At 33.6% G+C, this 20250-nt stretch overlaps 1 protein-coding gene across 2 annotated transcripts in view; it reads left to right on the forward strand.

Moving 5' to 3' along the window:
- Window positions 1-20250, forward strand: part of crb (cell polarity complex component crumbs) — a 208009-nt gene that overhangs the window by 147938 nt on the left and 39821 nt on the right. For both annotated transcript variants that reach the window (XM_089101649.1, XM_089101650.1), the window contains exons 23-26: window positions 583-735; window positions 5855-6009; window positions 9241-9453; window positions 11184-11374. In XM_089101649.1, the coding sequence (XP_088957775.1) occupies window positions 583-735; window positions 5855-6009; window positions 9241-9453; window positions 11184-11374 (712 nt within the window). The remainder of the gene's footprint in view (window positions 1-582; window positions 736-5854; window positions 6010-9240; window positions 9454-11183; window positions 11375-20250) is intronic.

Genomic DNA, 20250 nt, shown 5'->3' on the forward strand with positions numbered 1-20250 from the left:
ATTAGTTCTCATAGTGTCGTCGCTTGGTCATTTTTGCTTGACAATATTCTTTGGGAATTTAACTTGGTCCATTAGCAGATTTGTTTTTTTTGTCTTTACTTATCAATGAAGTAAAATTAAAACAGGTATTTTATCAGATTATATTTTTTTAGATTCAAAATAAATTGGTAATTTTGTTTTTAATTAACAGTTGGTAGTTAATAATTCTTAAGGCAAAATATGTAAAAATCAGCCTGCCTTTTAACTATTATTGCGTACTTTTATTTACTTTTTTTCTAGAAATTATTAGAAAATGCAAACTTTCTATAATTATTACCCTGGTATTGAGAGAAAATTATTTACTCGTTGTTTATATATCTCTATTTCATTTTGTTTATAAACTTTGATTGTCACGATTTAGTGTCTTCTTTGAGAATTTAGCTTAGACTCTTTTGAAATACTTATTTATAAACTGAAAATATATTTATTTATAGATTGAAATGAAATGTATTTATTTATGATTATATATAAAATAATAATTTATTTATTGTTATTTATAAGTAAATCTACTTATAAATCTAAATGAAAATATATTTTTTTTAGATTATACCCCTGCAACATTTGGACATGAAAATTCTACTGATAGTTCAGTAACAGTGACTATATCACCAAAAGAAAGACTTCAGATACAAGTTCAAACTGACATATCCCTTTTTGTCCGTACAAGGGAGTCTCAAGGGCTAATATTTTATGTTGGTAAGTAAACTGACCAAAATTTAATAGCTAAACTTCGGTTTCGTCAAATAATGAATTCGTATTATATGACCTAGCTTTAATTATTTGACTATATTAAATTAATTATAGTTAATATATAATAAAAATTTTAGATAAGAGACATTTTAGACAAAACAGGGTTTTCTTTTGTTTGGAATGAAGGTAGAGGACCAATAGATATAAATGCAAATTGGGAGAATGAGATTAAGATAGTACTAGAGAGTCAAATGATCCAAAAATGAGTGAGGAGATAAAAAAAATCAGAAACATTACAGTTTTATAAAGATGTTAAGGTGGTTTATGGGCAGGAGTTCTACCTTAAGCTGAATTTACCAGCTAGATATTTGACGCTGTGGATGCAGTTCAGGGCAATTGCCAGGCTAATTGGCAATATTGCTAAAATTGGCCAATTGGATAAAATTGGCTAATTGGATAAAATTGGCTAATTGGCCAATTGGATAAAATTGACAGGCTAATTGCCTCCCTATTAGCGCAAGATTTAAAAGATATTCTAAAGAAAGATGTCTCAATGAAGACAAATATACTTGCCCGCTTTGCAGAGTTAAAGAGGATTATTTAATGCATTTCTTGAACCGGTGCCAAAGGCTCTCTACGATAAGGGAAGGGATATTTGGAAAAAATGAGTTGATACTTCTCGGTGTCTTAAATAGTACGTCGCCTCACTTTATTTGTAGAATATCAAGGTATCTGGAAATGTTGTTAAAAAGTAATAAAACAGATCCTAGTGTAAAGTAAATGTAATACTTTATTTATATAATTTTTTCCAAGTATTAACTGTTCTTTGAAATGACTGTGTTTCCAAGTATTATGTACTATTATTAGGTTAATGTAGTGTTTCATTTAAGTGTTTTATGATGATCGCTGATCAAAGTATTTGTGCCTTTCATTTATGTTATTTTACTGTGTTCATATATTTGGTCGTATATTTGGTAAACGAAAAAATAGCAAAGAAGAGAAAACGAGGATTATACAAGCCAGTGAAAACCAGTTGAGTTACCCTTTCACGCTTACATGGAAAGGGTCGTCAAATTTTAGTTTTGTTTTGTTTTAAGGTTTGATTTTTTTTAAAGTATCCTTGGATTTTTATTAGTAATTTTTGTTGTACTATCATGCACTGAGAACGTTCAAGCGGAGGTCTTGATCGAAATATTTGCATTTTAGTCTACATTTTTCACCTGCTCGTCTAATCCTCGTTTTTCTCTTCTTTACTACTTTTTCGTTTTATCATGATTAGTCAGTGTGGTCTCAGAGATCATTTACCGTATATTTGGCTTTAAAATACACACTTATCTATCTATAGTAGTAATTAATCATTAAGAATAGTTGATAAATCTATTAGCCGGTCCTTTAGCTACGATGCTTATGAATGAATTATCTAATTTGATTATATTTGATAATTAGTTGGTTTTAATGAATTAATGACAATTACCACAAAATGGTAAATAATTATCCTATTAAATGCCTATTCACTTTAGGTTTGTCTGCCTGAAATAATTTGTCTAATTTGATCTAGCTTTGATAATTAGTTAATATTTATCAGTTACTGATTGTCAATGATATTAAAGGTGGCTTATTAGCAACAATGAATAAATCTAATAGTTCGTCCTTTAGCTAAGCTTTGTCTGCATGAAATAATTAATTCGTCTAATTGGATTATATTTTATAGTTAGTCAATATTAATTATTGATAATAATTAATAATATAATGATAATTAATAATTCCATTAGATGGTCCTTTACCTGATGGTCTGCCAGAAAAACGTAAAACTTGGTTCCAAATAGTGTGATATCATTTTTGATTTTTTTTTGCCTTCAACAGAGCGGGGGGGGACGAATTATTTTCCAATCAATGTTTTTAAATGTGTGGGTAGGCTATACTGAGACACGAATAGTGAAGGATTATCTATCAAGATATTTCTTAAAAAAATTGACAAATTGGTTAAAATAAGGTTTGTTTTTGAACCAGTTTTATTTTTTGAAATTTTTAAAGAAATTCTTTTAAATACAATTTCAGAATTGAGAAAATTTCAGAATAAAATTTTGAAATTAAGTATGTTAATTTTCTAGTGCTGCCTTTTGGCAAAAAAAAAAAATAAAGAAGTTTCAGACTTGAAACTTTCACTCGCTTTTCTTCATTTAAAACTTTTTTTTATCTTTTTCTTTATTTTAACTTCATCTATTTCTTCATTAAAATGTAGATTGTATATTTGAGCATCCACAATTTCCTGTAGGTAAGACAATTAAGCTTACTGTCGAATCCCATACATAAATACAAAACTCTTTTCTTATATAGTAATTTCACGTAAGGTCAGTGCAACTTCACGATTATGCCCTTTTGCTTCGCAACGCTTTGCTGCGCCCTTTGCTTGCAATATTAAAAGTTCTTAGTCTCAAATCATAATTTACAGCTTTTCAGTTCTGTTTTCACTACATAAAGTACACAGTTTCTTTTTTCTGCTTTTTCTGGCGGTCCTTCCTCCTTTTTATTTCAAATAATTCTTTTGTCACTTCTGTTATTTTTTAATTGTATTACCTGCAATTTTCTGCCTGGGTAAGACCCCCCTCTTTTTCTACTCTACGTAATAATGTATAAATAAGGGCATTTGGGCTGAAGCTTGGGACACCGTGTCACACGTTTTATCCTCTTGCACACTGGCACTCCTACTCAAATTGCCCGTCTACAAAATCACGAAGGAAAACCAGTTTGTATATGTGATGTTAACTATTTACAAATTTGGCTTCAGGAGGGAGGGAGGTTAAAATTTTTAAATTTGTTGTCAGGAGGGAGGCAGGTTAAAATTTTCAAATTTGGCGTCAGGAGGGAGGGAGGTTAAAATTTTAAGATTTGGTGTCAGGAGGGAGAGAGGTTAACATTTTCAAATTTGGTGTCAGGAGGGAGGCAGGTTAAAATTTTCAAATTTGGCGTCAGGAGGGAGGCAGGTTAAAATTTTCAAATTTTGCGTCAGGAGGGAGAGGGGTTAAAATTTTCAGATTTGGCGTCAGGAGGGAGAGAGGTTAAAATTTTCAAATTTGACGTCAGGAGGGACGCAGTTTAAAATTTTCGAATTTGGCGTCATGAGGGAGAGAGGTTAAAATTTTCAAATTTGACGTCAGGAGGGAGGCAGGTTAAAGTTTTCAAATTTGGCATCAGGAGGGAGGGAGGTTAAGTTTGACGTCAGGAGGGAGATAGGTTACAATTTCAAATTTGGCGTCAGGAGGGAGGGAGGTTAAAATTTTAAAATTCGGCGTTAGGAGGGAGGGAGGTTAAAATTTTCATAGAGAATTGATATAATTGGCATTGCAAAAGTTGTTGTGGTTTCTAGCGTATATTTCTTGGAAATAATAGGTATGAGTTTTGTTTTGGAAACTCTAAAAGTAGGTTGTTTCGTAGAGATAGGGTATATTTTTCTCCGACACTTGCCAAACATTTTAGTGACATAGTACTGCCATTTTCTCCTTTAATATAGGTTTAATTTTGGTTTAATTAGGTTAACTTAGGTTTAATTAATTTTTCCTTTAATTTAGATATATTTTCTTCAAGAAAAAAAAAATGAAAGAATGTAGTAACGGTAAATTAAAATTTTTTATTGCAGCCAAGTACATATTTTTAAAGGGAAATACAACGTCTTGGGTGGAGGTCACTGTTTCGAAAAAAAGGTTCATCATAGGGAAAACAAAAAAAATTATTGGAATAAAATGTAAATATCTCAAAATTTGGAGAGGGCTATGAGATCAAAGGCCCTTCATGTACACATACCTGTGTAGAATGAAACAAGGGTTGCGGGGGAGGGGGTCAGATAAATGCACTGAGTTGCAGCTAATATAAGTAAGAAGATAATGCATAATTATTTTCTTCTCAAATACTAAGATTATTGTAAAATTAGAATTAAAAAGTGCCAAAATAAAAAGTGGCAGTTTCTGCAAAAAACAAAATAAACATAAAAAAATAAGATGAACAGTGTCGTCAAAGCACCTGTTTTGAAAGGGTGATACAACGTTTTGGGGGGAGGTCACCTTTTCGGACAAATGTAAGCTTATCCTGTAGGAATTATGAAAAGATATTAAACTGTAATTTAAGCATCTCGAAATTTTGGAGAGGCCTTGATCATAAAGATGTTTTTGTATCCAAACCTGCGTATAATAGTACACGGGAGGGGGGGGAGGGGCTGAACCAGTCCATGAATTGCAGCTATTGCAATGAAGAAGATTACGTATGTTGTTTTATTTGCAAAAATTGAAACCAATGTAAAAATAGAATTGAAAAGTGTTAAACTATTTTTTTTTTGTAAAACAAAATTAAAAAGATAAGATGAACACTGCAGCCAAGCACTTTTTTTTTAAAGGGTGAATTGACGTCTTGGGTGGAGGCCACCATTGGAAACAAAGGAAATGAAAAAGCAGGCTCATATTATGAAAAGTATGAGAAATTATTCGGGAAAAATGTAAATATATCGAAATTTCGGAGATGACTTGAACCCAAAGGCCATTCTCTATGTAGAGCTGTAGTTCATCCTGCACCTGTTTAAAGTTGAACAGGTGAGGGGGGAGGGGGGGGGGTCTGATACTGGCACTAGATCACAGCTAATACAAATAAGAAGATTATTTATGTTTATTTTCTTTAAAAAAAAATATAATGATAATAAAAATAAAGCAGAAAAACCGTGAGCCTTGTAAAAGAAAGAAATAAAATGAACACTGTTGCCAAGCAACTGTTTTCAAAGGCTGATTGGTAGTTTAAAAAGTACTTTAGAACTTTGTATGGATGTCACTATTTCGAAAAAAAGGGAAAAAACAAACAAAAAACAACGTGGAAAATAGAATACCTGCACAAGGTGAAACGGAGAGGGTCGGTTTTCTAATCCAGGTACTAAGTTCCCGCTAATATGATTTATGGTGATTTTCTGTTCAAAAATTTTGATTAATGCACAAACAGAATTGAATAAAAGTAAACCAAATTTTTTGTAAAAATAAACAAAAAAAGAAGATGAATGCTGCATGCAAGTGCCTCCTTTTAAGTCCCTATGGACGGTTTTACAAGCACGGCCAGAGGCTCTAGACTAGCTATAGGTGCTAATTTTCAGGTACAAATCCAATGTCCAACCTTTCTGCACCGTCTTACATAGCAGCTGAACTAAATGAAGGCAATCTTATGGTCAGTGTGAAGATGGCTGGTGTCGATAGTATTTACAAAGTTGAAAATACTCCACTAAATGACGGATACTTACATCTTGTGCAGGTAAGCCACTCCTGCTAAATATAAAGTCACGTGCCTGGAAACTAGGTCGAAACATGCTACTTAATATTCTACCAGTTCAAGCCCATATGTTGAGAACTAAAAGGCAACACGGGGCAGTCCCAGGCAAAGAACAAACCAATATGATAATACATTTGTCCTAGTTTCCGTAGGCCTGTATAAAAGCTAATTTGTAATGGTTCTACTGTGTGGAAAATTTGCATTGACGTAGTCAGGAAGGCAAGGGGGACGGCTGTCCCCGGGTGTAGTCTTTGATAGGGTTGCCAAACTGCGGGTTTCTTCGTCAATACGATCTATCTGAACTGTAGTGTTGATTCTGGGGGAGGGTGGTGTGGGGGAGGACACTGTCCCTGAGCACTGAAACCCCTGCCTCTGAATATTTGAAAAAAAATGCTTGCTTTTATGCAGGCACATGCCTATATTCTGATGTTAAAAATCTCTGAAGAGTAGCGTAAATTTAATGGAATTTTTATTTGCAAATGAGTCTAACGCGTAACAGAATTTTGTTTAGAAAAGAGGATTCAGTGTCAAAATATAACAAATTTTGATACTTGTTTCTTAGATGATACTACAACTTTATTCTCTAAGAAAAATAACAAGAACGTTTTTAATGTTATTCAGAACGTTTCCTTTTCTAACATTCTTGACTTTTGCTCATCAAATTCTATTACTTTGAATGTTCCAACTAAGTCGAAAAAAATCAAAAAAGATACTTTAAAATCTCATGCAAGTGTGCCGTAGCATTTCTAATAATTTTGGTAATATTTTAGTCTATACAATCCTCTAAATGGAACACTATAATGACAAAAGAGTCTGTGCCATTCGATTTCCCAATCAACAATCTTTTGAAATATAGTGGTAGGTATCGTGACACTTGCTCTTTAGCCACTCCGTCTCTAATACTCCCAGATATAGCCCTAAACAATATATTTACCGTAAATAATTTCTGAGACCACACTGGCTATCATAATAAAACTGGCTAATCATTGATTTTTTTATTCAGTTACCCTTTCACCGTTACTAGGAAAGGGTCGTCCAGTTTTAGTTTGGTGTTTTTATTTTAAGGTTTTTTTTTTATGTTTTATTAGTTTTATTCTGCACTGAGGACGATCAAGCGGAGGCCTTGACCGAAATATATGCATAATTTTTAAATTTTTTCACTGGCTGTTAATTGTCCTCGTTTTCTTCACGATTTTATGTTTTATCAATATATTTACCCCTTGTTTTTCATTGCTTGAATTGTCGTATCTCTTCGTTAGCGGGAAGGCGGCAACCTAGTAAAGAACGAAGTTCAGTCCATAGTAACCGAAAATTGAAAAACGCTTCTTGAAGGAAATCTGTCAAGTGAGAAAAAATTGCCAAAAGGTTCAGGAATGGTTACTATGATATCAATTAATATTAATGGAAAAAGTTTATTGCGAAAACAAGTTTATGGGAATTTCAAAGAATAGTCTAAAAACCCTCGAAAATGGTGTCACATCGAAGCAAAAACTACTACTACTACTAACAACTCACCGCAGCACTAAGCCACCTGAGGCCAACACAGCTACGCATGCTCCTGCTCCATCCTAATCTATTCAAGGCCTCCCTCTTTACACCCTCCCAGGAAGTTCCCATTTCCTTAAATCCTTTTCACGACATCCTCCCACCCCAACCGCGGACGACTTGCTTTCCGTTTAGCCCTAGACAGCTGGCCGAAAAGGACAATCTTCGGCAAGATACAAAAACTGTATTGTTGGAATCCAGCTCCCCATCTTGAACAATACAAAAAATCACTTTTTCACATGAGTACTACTGATGTTTTCTTTTCTCCTATTTTTTTTTTCTTCACGGCTAGTGGGGCACTGGAACAACATAGAGAGCTGTCTAAGGACTCATTCCAAAGGGAATTGCTAAATCTACGTACCTTCCGTAAGTATTAAAAGCATACTATCAATAAAAGATAAAGCAAACTTTGACAAAAACTACATCTTCATACACAAGATGATGTAACACATTTTATTTTTAACCCAATCCCGATGCCATTGCAAAAAAAATGAGAGCAGTAGAGGGCTACATTGTTGAAATATTCGCCCAAAAGCGATTGGAACTATTCCAAGGTGCTTTCTGAAAGGGTTTAGGCTTTTGTTCGGTTCCTAGGTCGCGTTATTACTCTCCCCCCGCTTTAAGTCAGATAAAAATTTAATTAGTTAATGAACTAATTACAAGTTAATTAGCTTCTTTTCAATAATTAGTTTTTTGAGTATTTTGCTTCTTGGATACTGACTTGTAACACTTTATAAGCCTTTATGACAATCGAAACCGTTTACGAAGTGGCTGTTGCTTACGTTTAAAAGTACGGACATTTGTTTGCATTTTTAGTTTTAGACTAATTAGTTTTGCTTATTTGTGTTTAGTACTCAACGTGGCAACACAGCAACAAAAATGCGGTACTGCCCTAAAACTTAATAATTTGAAACTATAAAAAAAAAATCTAAAGATTTTGGTTTTCCGGTATGAATAGACCTAAAATGGGTCTAGTAGAGGGGGAGTGGGAGGGGGTTTAAAAAAATATCATCATTTGGTTATTTTAGAATCTCTCGAAATAAGTACTTCAGGCTAATGAACTGAAATATTTCGTCACTTGGATTTTTTTTTTCTATCTCCAGAACTCTATATCTTCACCTGAGAAAGGTTTTTCTGAATATATTTTTAGTATGAAAGCTTACATAAACTCAATCTAATTATATGAATAGCGACGAAGACCACTCTGCCTTTCCATCACAAACATCAAAAACAAGAAGAACAATAGGGAATTATTTTCATAAGACAGTGGAATTCTAATTTGAATGAATATTTCGGCCCTGTGTCCAAGGGCCGTCCTCAGCAAAACATAAATATATAAAAGAAAAGAGACTTACGACGACATACCAGTTCCTGGTTGAACTTCGCTGAAGTAAGGATGCTGGGACTGTTTAAAAAAAAATTATTTTAGCTTTATATGGTCGTATGTCGTTGTAGGTCTTTTTTCTTTTATATATTTATGTTTTGCTGAGGACGGCCCTTGAACATAGTGCCGAAATATTCATTCAAATTAGAATTCTATTATCTTACGAAAAGAATTCCCTATTGTTTTTCTTGTTAATGATGTTTGCAATCTAATTATATATTGAATATACAGGAATAAAATATTGAAATTAGGATATATTTAACTTAACTAATGTTTTTGTTAAGGTTACTCGTGAAAGATCATCGATTCGGGCCTACATCAACGAGACAGTACATATTAATGAAACTCTGGCTGTCAACGTCCTCCTAAATGCTGAAGTTTTGTACCTAGGGGGTCTCCCTCCCCTGACTCGAAAGAGGAGACAGACAATTGCAGAACGAATTGCGTCTGGAGAGTCTTTGAAATCGAACTTTAAAGGCATTTTGCAAGATGTTCAGGTAAGTGTATTTGAGCCTTTATTTCTTTTGTATGTCAATGAAGAAAAGAAATATGTTCTATAAACCATATTCTTTTAGCCTCGCCATTTATTAGTATGATGACTTTTAGCCCAGAAGATACAAGAAAAAAAAAATACAAAACTACACATTATTAACATATACTTCCTGGAATCAAAGAAAATTTTCTAACGCCAACCAGATAGGAAAAATATGCAATTTTTGTTATAATTTGAAAACATGTATTTCGGAAAATATTTTGTCTTGAATTCTGACATCTCAGAAAGAATTAAAATCAGAAAGAGTTTTGTTGGGGTGGGGGGCTGTATTTTAATTTTTAGTGTTTATTATTTCACTTACGCTATGTATTAGTCATACAGCCGAAATATTCGTATATAATGGTTTACTTGTCATGGTTTTGATTAGAAGTCCCAATTTTCTTTTATTTATAAGTCCCAACTTTAAAAATTTTATTATTTATTTCGTATTTATTTCAATATTTTTATTCATATTTTTATTTTATAACTTTATCTCGTAGAGTGATTTCAGAGCTATTTCATAGTTCATAGTTGATTATGTTAGAATCCATTGTCTTAAATTGAAATGTCTTATAATTAAACTCGCTTATATGTTTTGTTTCAATTTCGTCGAACTCATTTTGTGTTTTTAGTACGCCATAGAAGGATTCCAGCAGAAATAAATGAATCTAATGAAATAAATGTTCGGAATATATGTTCAAAATATGTTCGATATATATTTCGTCAACATGTCTTTCGTACCGTAAGAATAACTAGCTTGACTTAACCATACCATAACTCTATCTACTGTATTCCCTAATATAGTTTATTTATTCCCTAAATTAACCTATATATTCCCAATTTAAAATAATTTAAACTTTTTTATACTATAAATTAAGCTGACTTAACTGTAACTACAGCAGCAATCAAGGGGAATGTGCGGGTGAGAAATTAACAAATTTTGAAGGTGCATTAATGAAATTCTGTAGAAAGTCGTTCACGCTTGATCGGGTTTTTGATATCCATCTCTATTCAACATTTTAATTTTTGAATAGTCTACTTATGATGATTATGATTATTATAGGTGATGATTATGATGGTTTACGTAAGCTCAGTTTTTTTTTTAAGTATTAAAGGTTATACTTAACGTAACGGCACTTAATCACTTAGCATAAAAAATTACGTACGTTGTGTGAAAACCGCCAAAACAATACGTGAAATAAAATAGGTAAAAAATATCATTTATCAATAAGTGAAATAAAATTTTACTGTCTTTTCAGCAAATTTCCCAGTCAAACCACGTATTCTCTTTATCTTTCAATGATAGCCACTCCCCTGAAAGGAGGAATTGCTAATGGGTACTTTGTGTTTGAGACGGTCAGATAGCGCTGAGGCTCGCAAAATGATTTTTAAGATGTTGTATCGCTTTAAGTGTGAAAGTTATATTTAACGTAGTATAGTGTGGAAGCAGCTTAATCCGTGCGTTGCCCAGAGATTAGGACAGAAGTTATAAATCAGTGATAAGCGAATGGTATCTAATAAAATAGAGATGTCCATGAAGTCTGTCTGTGGGGTTCTTGGAGCATATATAAGGGACTATTTCGGCTTAATCTTGTTTTTTTTTATGACAAGCGTGATTCGCAGTTATTTTATTTAAAAAAAGTTTTTAATAAAATAAAATAATAATTTATAAAAATTAAAAAAAAAAATTTTCAGGTCCGTTCTGGTAATGTGACTCGTGTTGTGGAGTTTTTCCCTCTTGAGGTACAAAATGAAATAGAAATTCCTGAACCACTGGGAGCAGTCCAGAAGAATGATGTGTTAGAAGGAGTGGTCTCTGATGATAGCTGTAGAGACAATCCGTGCTCAAATGGAGGTGTTTGTCTTGTCACCTGGAATGACTTTAGGCAAGCTAAATTTTAAATATTTTTTTTTTTCAAGTCCGTTCTGGTAATGTGACTCGTGTTGTGGAGTTTTTCACTCGTGTTGTGGATCATCTAGCTGTATAATTGGTTGTGTCGGTAACTTTAGAGAGAGCCCGTTTTGAACGGGTTGAGAACCCGCTCATGGGGACCCGTTTATTTCTTTGTATAAATTAACCACAGGTTCTTTGATTCCGAGTTCCATGCTTGACTTTCTTGTCCCGTAAAAATGCTGAAAACTTTCTTTTTTGAGTAAAAACTGCATTTTTGGGAGGAAAAATCGACCTTATACTAAAATGCGCGTGCAGATGGATAAAAAACCCGGTTTAAGGTTGTACGGGGGTAATTTTGAGGGCGGAGGGGATATTTTATCTTTCTTATTGAGTAAATAAGTGTTTCTAAAGTTGTAGCTTTGCTAAGTCCACCTTATTTTGTCTCATAGCTGGGGGATGTTTGAGAGTGGTAGAAACTTTGAGAGTAGGTTTTTTCGGCAAGGGGGGAGGGGTGCTTGGAATTTCTTATGTTTATCTGTAGTTCTCTTCTGGCTGACAGAGGAGGCATAAAATTTCGAGAGGTTTGGCTGTTTCTTATGAGCTCCCCTTCCTCCCTCCCCCCATCTACGGACTAAATTCCTGTGTATCTCTCCTTTCTTAAAAATGCTAATTTTATCTCAATTCTATTTATCACAATAACGGATTGTTACTTTTACAGGAAATTGAAATCCTCCAATCCTGAATTGTTTGACAAGTTTGAATACTTACATATGTCAGTATTCAAAAATACATCTGAATCGTTTGACACGTTTGAATAGTTACTACGTGTCAGCATTCAAAACACATCTGAATCTTAACACGTTTAATACTCCAAGTTGAATGTCGTTTGAATACTGAGTCTTGACGGGCGAACCTTACAAAAAGAAGGGAATGGAAATTATTTAAAAAATCATTCCTTTTCTTTATTATTTATAAATGATTGTTAGTGTAAGGGGATAAGCAATTCTCCTCCTATCCTCGCAAGAGAGCATATATTATGGTGACAGAAAAAAGAGAACCTGAAAAAAGGCATTTACCTGGGTAGTATTATAAATAAAAATTGCGGATCCAGTGAAGATGCTCAAAGTAGAAAATCCAAGGCCCATGGTGCATTTTGCAGTCGAAAAAAATTTAAAACAATTAGAAGATTGGATATAAATTTAGAGATTAGAGAGGAAGACAGAGAAGTAAAATTAGAATATTGGAAGCTACATTCATGACAGTGGTCAAGAATGGTTCTGAAACGGGGGGCTTTAAAGACTGAAGAAGCTTTTTGAGTGTTTTATAAAGGAATTAGAGGGCAACAGCCCCCCTCCTGTGCTCTTCAAAAATAAAAATCAGTAATAGCTTATAATAATAAGTATTAATCCTAAAAATAAATAATGTAAAAAATCTATAACATGTTAATGATCCTTCTTACTTCAAATATTTAGATCCTGTGAACGAAAACCAAAAACAATTATTTTTAAAAATCTAATGGGTAGGGCCAGGGACGTATCCAGGATTTTCTTTTTTTGGGGGGGGGAGTTTACAAAATGATTTCTTTTTTTGGGGGGGGGGGGTGGGTGGGTACAGAAAAACCTTAAAAGCGCATCAAAATTTGGTTTATATTCATTTTTGTTACGTTTTTACGAATCGGACAAATATTTTGGGGGTAGGGGGTCGAAAACCCCTAAATCCCTTCTGGATACGGCCTTGGGCAGGGCCATTTTTTAAAGATATTTAACCATGAATGTATATTCAGAGAAGTTTTTCAAAATATAAATGGAATGGTAATTACCCTTTTCCTGCACTTTGGGCTACTCGTTTGACTGACCCTATTCACTCGAGAAAGGAAGTCAACTTTCTGCCTAGGTGACAAAGGGTTTTGTCGAAAAACTCATAGTCGACAAGCAAGGCCGTATCCAGGGAGAAGGAGAGTTAGGGGGATTGACCCCCCCCCCCCCCTGAATCTTTGTCTGGCTCGTAAAAACGTAATAAAATTGAATATAAACCAATCTTTGACGTTTTTTAAGTTTTTTTTTGTACTCCACCCCCCCCCCCCCCAACAAAAAAAAATCCTGGATACGTCCCTGTCGACAACTCCGCTGGGCTTTCAGTGGGTGGACGAGATTTTGGGTTTACATTTGAAACCAGCTGTGTGCTTAGACGAGAGGGTTTTGGGCAAAAGTCCAAGTGGATCGTAGTGAGCCAATGAAATTTTAGCTTAAGATAGGAAGTCAACTTTATGTCTTGTCAAGAAAGGGTTTTGGTCGAATACTCATGGTAGACAAGTCCACCGGACTTGTAACAATGAATTTTATGAAAGATTTTTAGATCCGTTCTACTAGGGTTGTAATGGTTGAGGTTAAGAGCTGCTTTAGATGGCTGGTTAGCGTCCCACGGATGAAGGATGAGATATTGCCAAAGATTGTACTTTTAGCCTATCCATCTGGGGTTAAAAGAAATACAGGTCGTCTACAGGTCGTTCTTGAATATAGTGGAAAGAGGTCGCAAGGAAGCATTTAAACAAAATTGGGACTTTATGAGGTTATAAAGAATAAAGCTTTGAATAGATTGGTATGGGGGAAGAGTTCGGGTAGCTGTGTTAACCATGGTGGTTTTCTGCTGCAGCGAGTTGATAGTAGTAGAAAGGGGGGTTCTACTCCCAACAGGACCACGTGGTTTATGGTTTTCTCACTGAGAATAAAAAAACAGGAACTTTCTCACTTGGAAAAACAGGAATTTTGTCACATTTATGGTTGTTTTCTTGGACGCTTATGTGTGTTGGTCGATTTATTTGATGTTTTTCATGGATGTCAACATCAAATTATTGATTTTTTATGGTCTTTGTCAGTGAGAATGAAAAAACAGAAACTTTGTCACTTTCATGGATTATTGAGTCTAATGGGGGCGGGTCAATGACACTTCCTTCTTGTTGTTGCTCTCAGCGAATGTTATGATCCAGAAATAGTATTTGTTGTTGCTGCTCGAGGCGAATGTTATGCCGTCCAGGAATTTGGAACTCCTGTGCTGTCGACCTCAATTCACCTATCGTGAATCAATAATTCCCCTTAGAAACAACAAATTAATTCCCCTTTCTTCACAGATCAATCAACCAATGACATCATCTGTCAGACTTAAAAAATTTTCGCATAGAAACGATTCTCCAGGAATAGATCCAAGTCATTAATGTCTTTGCCTAGGAAACAACTCTTTTGGTCGAACTCCAAAGGATATTAATAACCAAACGCCATGGAAACAATTCTCCAAGAAACATCTTAGTGATGAATTGTTTTAGCGCGGTAATCAGGTTTCTAATTAATTTGAAATGCATTAGTGCAGAGATACCAAAAACAAAAGGAACACGCTGAATTACGTTTAGGGATTATTTGGGTGAAACTGTTTTAGACAGGTTATGGAATTATTTCGGCGAAACAGTTAGAGACATTTTAAAAGATGATTTTTGAAGAGATTTTGGAAGAGGGTTTTGAGTGTGGTCGTTATAATACACAAGTTTCATTTGAACAGTGTTGTGAGGTCCTCTACCCCAACCCCAAAGGTTCCGATCCCCCTACCCCAATTCCGAAGGAAGCTCCCGGTCCTCAAAGGTCCACTGGGCTCCCAAAGGGCCCCCTGGCCCTCAAGGTTCCCCCAGACCCCCCGGGGCCCAAAGGGCCCCTCCCCCCTTGGCCCCCCAAAGGGGCCCCTCTCCCTCCATCTCCTCCCTCCTCCCTCCCTTCCCCTCCTCCTCCTCCCCTCCCTCCCCTCCCCTCCCCTCCTCCCTCCTCCCCTCCCCTCCCCTCCTCCCCTCCTCCCCTCCTCCCTCCCTCCTCCTCCCCTCCCTCCCCTTCCCTCCCCCATTTTTTATACTTTTTTTGTGCATTGAGACACAGAACGACCCCCTCCCCCGGCCCCTCCCCCTCCAAAGGTCTGATTTTTCAAAGTTCATTTTGAATTTCCTTCGTTGAAATGCAAGAGTTGGAATGTTTCAGTAGTGTTTGGTTGTGGTTTACCTTGTCACAGTTACATTTTCTTGATTTTTCAAAGTTCATTTCGAATTTCTTTCGTTGAAATGCAAGAGTTGGAATATTTCAGTAGTGTGTGCTTGTGGTTTACCTTGTCACAGTTACATTTTCTTGATTTTTCAAAGTTCATTTTGAATTTCTTTCATTGAAAAGGAAGAGTTGGAATATTTGAGTAGTGTTTGGTTTTCCTTGTCACTGTTACATTTTCTTGATTTTTCAAAGTTCATTTTGAATTTCTTTCATTGAAATGCAAGAGTTGGAATATTTCAGTAGTGTTTGGTTGTGGTTTACCTTGTCACTGTTACATTTTCCCGATTTTTCAAAGTTCATTTTGAATTTCTTTTGTTGAAAGGCAGGAGTTGGAATATTTCAGTAGTGTGTTGTTGTAGTTTACCTTGTCACAGTTACATTTTCTTGATTTTTAAAATTTCATTTTGAATTTTTTTTTTTGAAATGCAAGAGTTGGAATATTTCAGTAGTTTTTCGTTATTTTTTACCGTGTAAAATCTAATTTTTCATTATTGCAAAAATTTTATTTTGTTTATCTCTCATTGCAATGAAATATTTGGACTATTTAAGTTGTGTTTCGTTGTTTTTTGACTTGTCACAGTTACATTCTATTAATTTTTAAAATTTCATTTTGAAATTCTTAAATTGAAATGCAAGAGTTGGAATATTTCATTATTGTTTGGTTGTGGTTTACCTTGTCACAGTTAAATTTTCTTGATTTTTCAAAGTTCATTTTAATTTATGTAGATGAAACTCAAGAGTTGGAATATTTAATAAGTGTCTGGTTGTGGTTTAACTTCTAACACTTAAATTTTCTGTATTTAAATATTATCATTATTAAATAAATTATATTTTTTTCAAGAGTTGTTATCTTTTATGAGTTTTTTGTTTTTTTTTAGGTTGTAAGATTTACAGTTTATTGATTTTAAAAAGTTCATTTTGAATTTACTTCGCTTAAATGCAAGAGTTGTAATATTTAACTAGTGTTTGGTAGTTGCTTACCTTGTCACAGTTACATTTTCGTGATTTTTCAATGTTTATTTTGAATTTATTTCATTGAAATGCAAGAGTTGGACTGTTTCAGTAGCGTTTGGTTGTGGTTTACCTTCTCACAGTTACATTTTCTTGATTTTTCAAAGTTCATTTTGAATTTTCGTCTTTGAAATGCAAGAGTTGGAATATTTCAGTAGTGTTTTGCTGTGGTTTACCGTGTCACAGTTACATTCGCTTGATTTTTTAAAGTTCATTTAGAACTACTTTCGTTGCAATGCAAGAGTTGGAATATTTAAGTTGTGTTTCGATGAGGTTTACAGTGTCAAAGTTACATTTTGTTTAATTTTCAAAGATAATTTTGAATTTCTTTCATTGAAATGTATGAGTTTGAATATTTCAGTAGTGTTTGGTCGTGGTTTACCTTGTCACAGTTAAATTTTCTTGATTTTTCAATGTTCATTTGAAATTCTTTAGTTGAAATGAAAGAGTTGGAATATTTCAGTAGTGGTTGGTTGTGGTTTACCTTGTCAAACTTACATTTTCTTGATTTTTCAAAGTTCATTCTGAATTTCTTTCGTTTAAATGCAAGAGTTGGAATATTTTAGTAGTGTTTGGTTGTGGTTTAAAGGTAAAAAGTTTCATTTTCTTGATTTTTCAATGTTCATTGTGAATTTCTTTAGTTGAAATGAAAGAGTTGGAATATTTCACTAGTGTTTGGTAGTGGTTTACCTTGTCACAGTTACATTTTCTTGATTTTTCAAAGTTCATTTTTACTTTCATTCGTTGAAATGCAAGTGTTTGTATATTTGAGTTGTGTTTGTTTTTGGTTTCCCTTGTCACAGTTACATTTTGTTGATTTTTCAAAGTTAATTTTGAATTAGCTTCGTTGAAATGCAAGAGTTGGAATATTTCAGTAGCGTTTGGTTGGGGTTTACAGTGTCACAGTTATATATTCTTGATTTTTCAAATTTCATATAAAATTTCTTTCGTTGAAATGCAAGAGTTGGAATATTTCAGTAGTGTTTGGTTGTGGCTTACCTTGTCAGAGTTACATTTTGTGGATTTTTTAAAGTTCATTTTGAATTTCATTCTTTGAAAGGCACGAGTTTGAATATTTGAGTAGTGTGTAGTTGTTGTTTTCCTTGTCACATGTACATTTTCTTGATATTTCACAGTTTATTTATAATTTCTTTCGTTGAAATGAAAGAGTTGGAAATTTTAACTAGTGGTAGTTTGATGTTCACCGATTCTGAGTTAAATTTTCCGGATTTTAAAAAGTTAATTTTGAATTTTTTTAGTTTAAATGTAAGAGTTTGAACATTTCAGTAATGTTATGTTGTGGTTTACCTTGTCACAGTTACATTTTTTTTATTTTTAAAAGTTCATTTTGAATTTCTTTCGTTGAAATGTAATAGTTGGAATATTTCAGTAGTGTTTAGTTGTGGTTTACCGTGTCATAGTTACATTTTCTTGATTTTTCAAAGTTCATTTCGAATTTCTTTCGTTGAAATGCAAGAGTTGGAATATTTCAGTAGTGTTTGGTTGTGGTTTACCTTGTCACAGTTACATTTTCCTGATTTTTCAAAGTTAATTTTGACTTTCTTTCATTGAAATGCAAGAGTTGTATTATATCAGTAGTGTTTTGTAGTGGTTTATCTTGTCAAAGTTACATTTTTTTATTTTTAAAACTTCATTTTGAATTTATTTCGTTGAAATGCAAGAGTTGGAATATTTAATTAGTGTTTAGTTGTGTTTAACCTTGTCACTGTAACATTCTCTTTATTATTCAAATTTAATTTTAATTTATTTAGTTGAAATTCAAGAGTTGAAATACTTCAGTAGTGTTTTGTTGTGGTTTACCAAGTCAGAGTTACATTCCATTTATTTTTCAAAGTTACTTTTGAATTTCTTTCATTGAAATGCACGAGTTGGAATATTTCAGTAGTGTTTGGTTGTGGTTAACCTTGTCAAAGTTACAGTCTCTTGATTTTTAAAAGTTAATTTTGAACTTCTTTCTTTGAAATCAGAGAGTTGGAATATTTCAGTAGTGTTTGGTTGTGGTTTACCTTGTCATGGTTACATTTTCTTGATTTTTCAAAGTTTATTTCGAATTTCTTTTATTTATAGGCATGACTTGTAATATTTCACTAATGTTTCGTTAATGATTTATTTTTCACGTATACATTTTCTTGATGTGTCAATTTTCACTTCTATTTTCCTCAATTTAAATGAAATAGATTGTATGTTTCATAATTGGTACTAAATTTCTCACAGTGTCACAGTTGAATTTTCTTGATTTTTCAAAGTTCATTTTGTATTTCTTTCGTTGAAATGCAAGAGTTGGAATATTACAGTAGTGTTTGGCTGTGGTTAATCTTGTCACAGTTACATTTTCTTGATTTTTCAAAGTTCATTTTGAATTTCTTTCGTTGAAATGCAAGAGTTGGAATATTTCAGTAGTGTTTGGATGTGGTTTACCTTGTCATGGATACATTTTCTTAATTTTTCAAAGTTCATTTCGATTTTCTTTCATTGAAATGCAAGAGTTGGAATATTTCAGATATGTTTTGTTGTTGTTGACAAAGACTCTGTGACATTTTCTTGATTGTTCAAAGCTCATATTGAAATACTGTCGTCGAGAAGCATTAGATAGAAAATATAAGTATCTTTTCGTTGTAGTGTGACTTGTCACTCTTCCCCTTTCTTATATTTTCAAAGTTCATTTTGAACAACTTACGTTTACATTCAATAGTTGGACCAGCTCTGTCGTCGTGGGGTGGTTTTAACATATTCCCACTGACCTTTACAGTTTGCTTATAAGTTATTTTCGTATTTCTGTCGTTGAAATGCAAGAGTTGGAATATTTCAGTAGTGTTTGGTTGTGGTTTACCTTGTCACAGTTACATTTTCTTGATTTTTGTCTGAGTGTATGATTAGGTTAGGTTAGATTAAGTTAGGTTAGGTTAAGTTAGGTTAGGCTAGGTTAGCCTACGTACACGCGTGTACGTAGGTTAACCTAGCCTAACCTAGCTTAACCTAACCTAACTTAATCTAACTTAACCTAACCTAATCCTACACCTAACTTTTCACATGTCTCTCACCTAACCTAAGCTAACCTAAGTGAAGCGTACATAGGCTAACCTAACCTAACCTACACTAACCTAACTTAATCTAGTCGAACCTAAGCAGTCTCACCGGAAAAGGTTAGGTTAACTTATCATGAGCACTCTTGATAAGGATATTTGTGTACATGTGTATACATATGTGTAAATTTGAAAAGGTAAACCATAACAAAACACTAGTGAAATAATCCAACTCATACATTTCAACGAAAGAAATTAAAAATGAACTTTGAAAAATCACGAAAATGTAACTGTGACATGGTAAACCCCACCCAAACACTACTGAAATATTCAAACTCTTGCACTTCAAGTAAATAAATTCAAAATGAACTTTGAAAAACCAGTAAAATGTAACTGTGACAAGGTAAACCACAACCAAACACTACTGAAATATTCCAACTTTTTTTTTACAACTAAAGAAATTCAAAATTAGCTTTGAAAAATCAAGAAAGTGTAATTGTGAAAATGTAAATCGCAACCACTCACTTCTGAAATATTACAGGTCGAGCATTTCAACGAAAAAAAATCAAGAAGAACATTTAAAAATAAAGAAAATGTAACTTTGACAAGGTAAACCACTACCAAATACTACTGAAATATTACAACTCTTGCATTTCAACGAAATAAATTGAAAATGAACATTGACAATTCAAGAAAATGTAACTGTGACAAGGTAAACCACAACGAAACACAACTGA

This window comes from Artemia sp. Qi Xiang Cuo, chromosome 15 (assembly GCF_049724085.1).
Source record: "Artemia sp. Qi Xiang Cuo chromosome 15, ASM4972408v1, whole genome shotgun sequence".
NCBI classification, from domain to species: Eukaryota; Metazoa; Arthropoda; class Branchiopoda; order Anostraca; family Artemiidae; genus Artemia; species Artemia sp. Qi Xiang Cuo.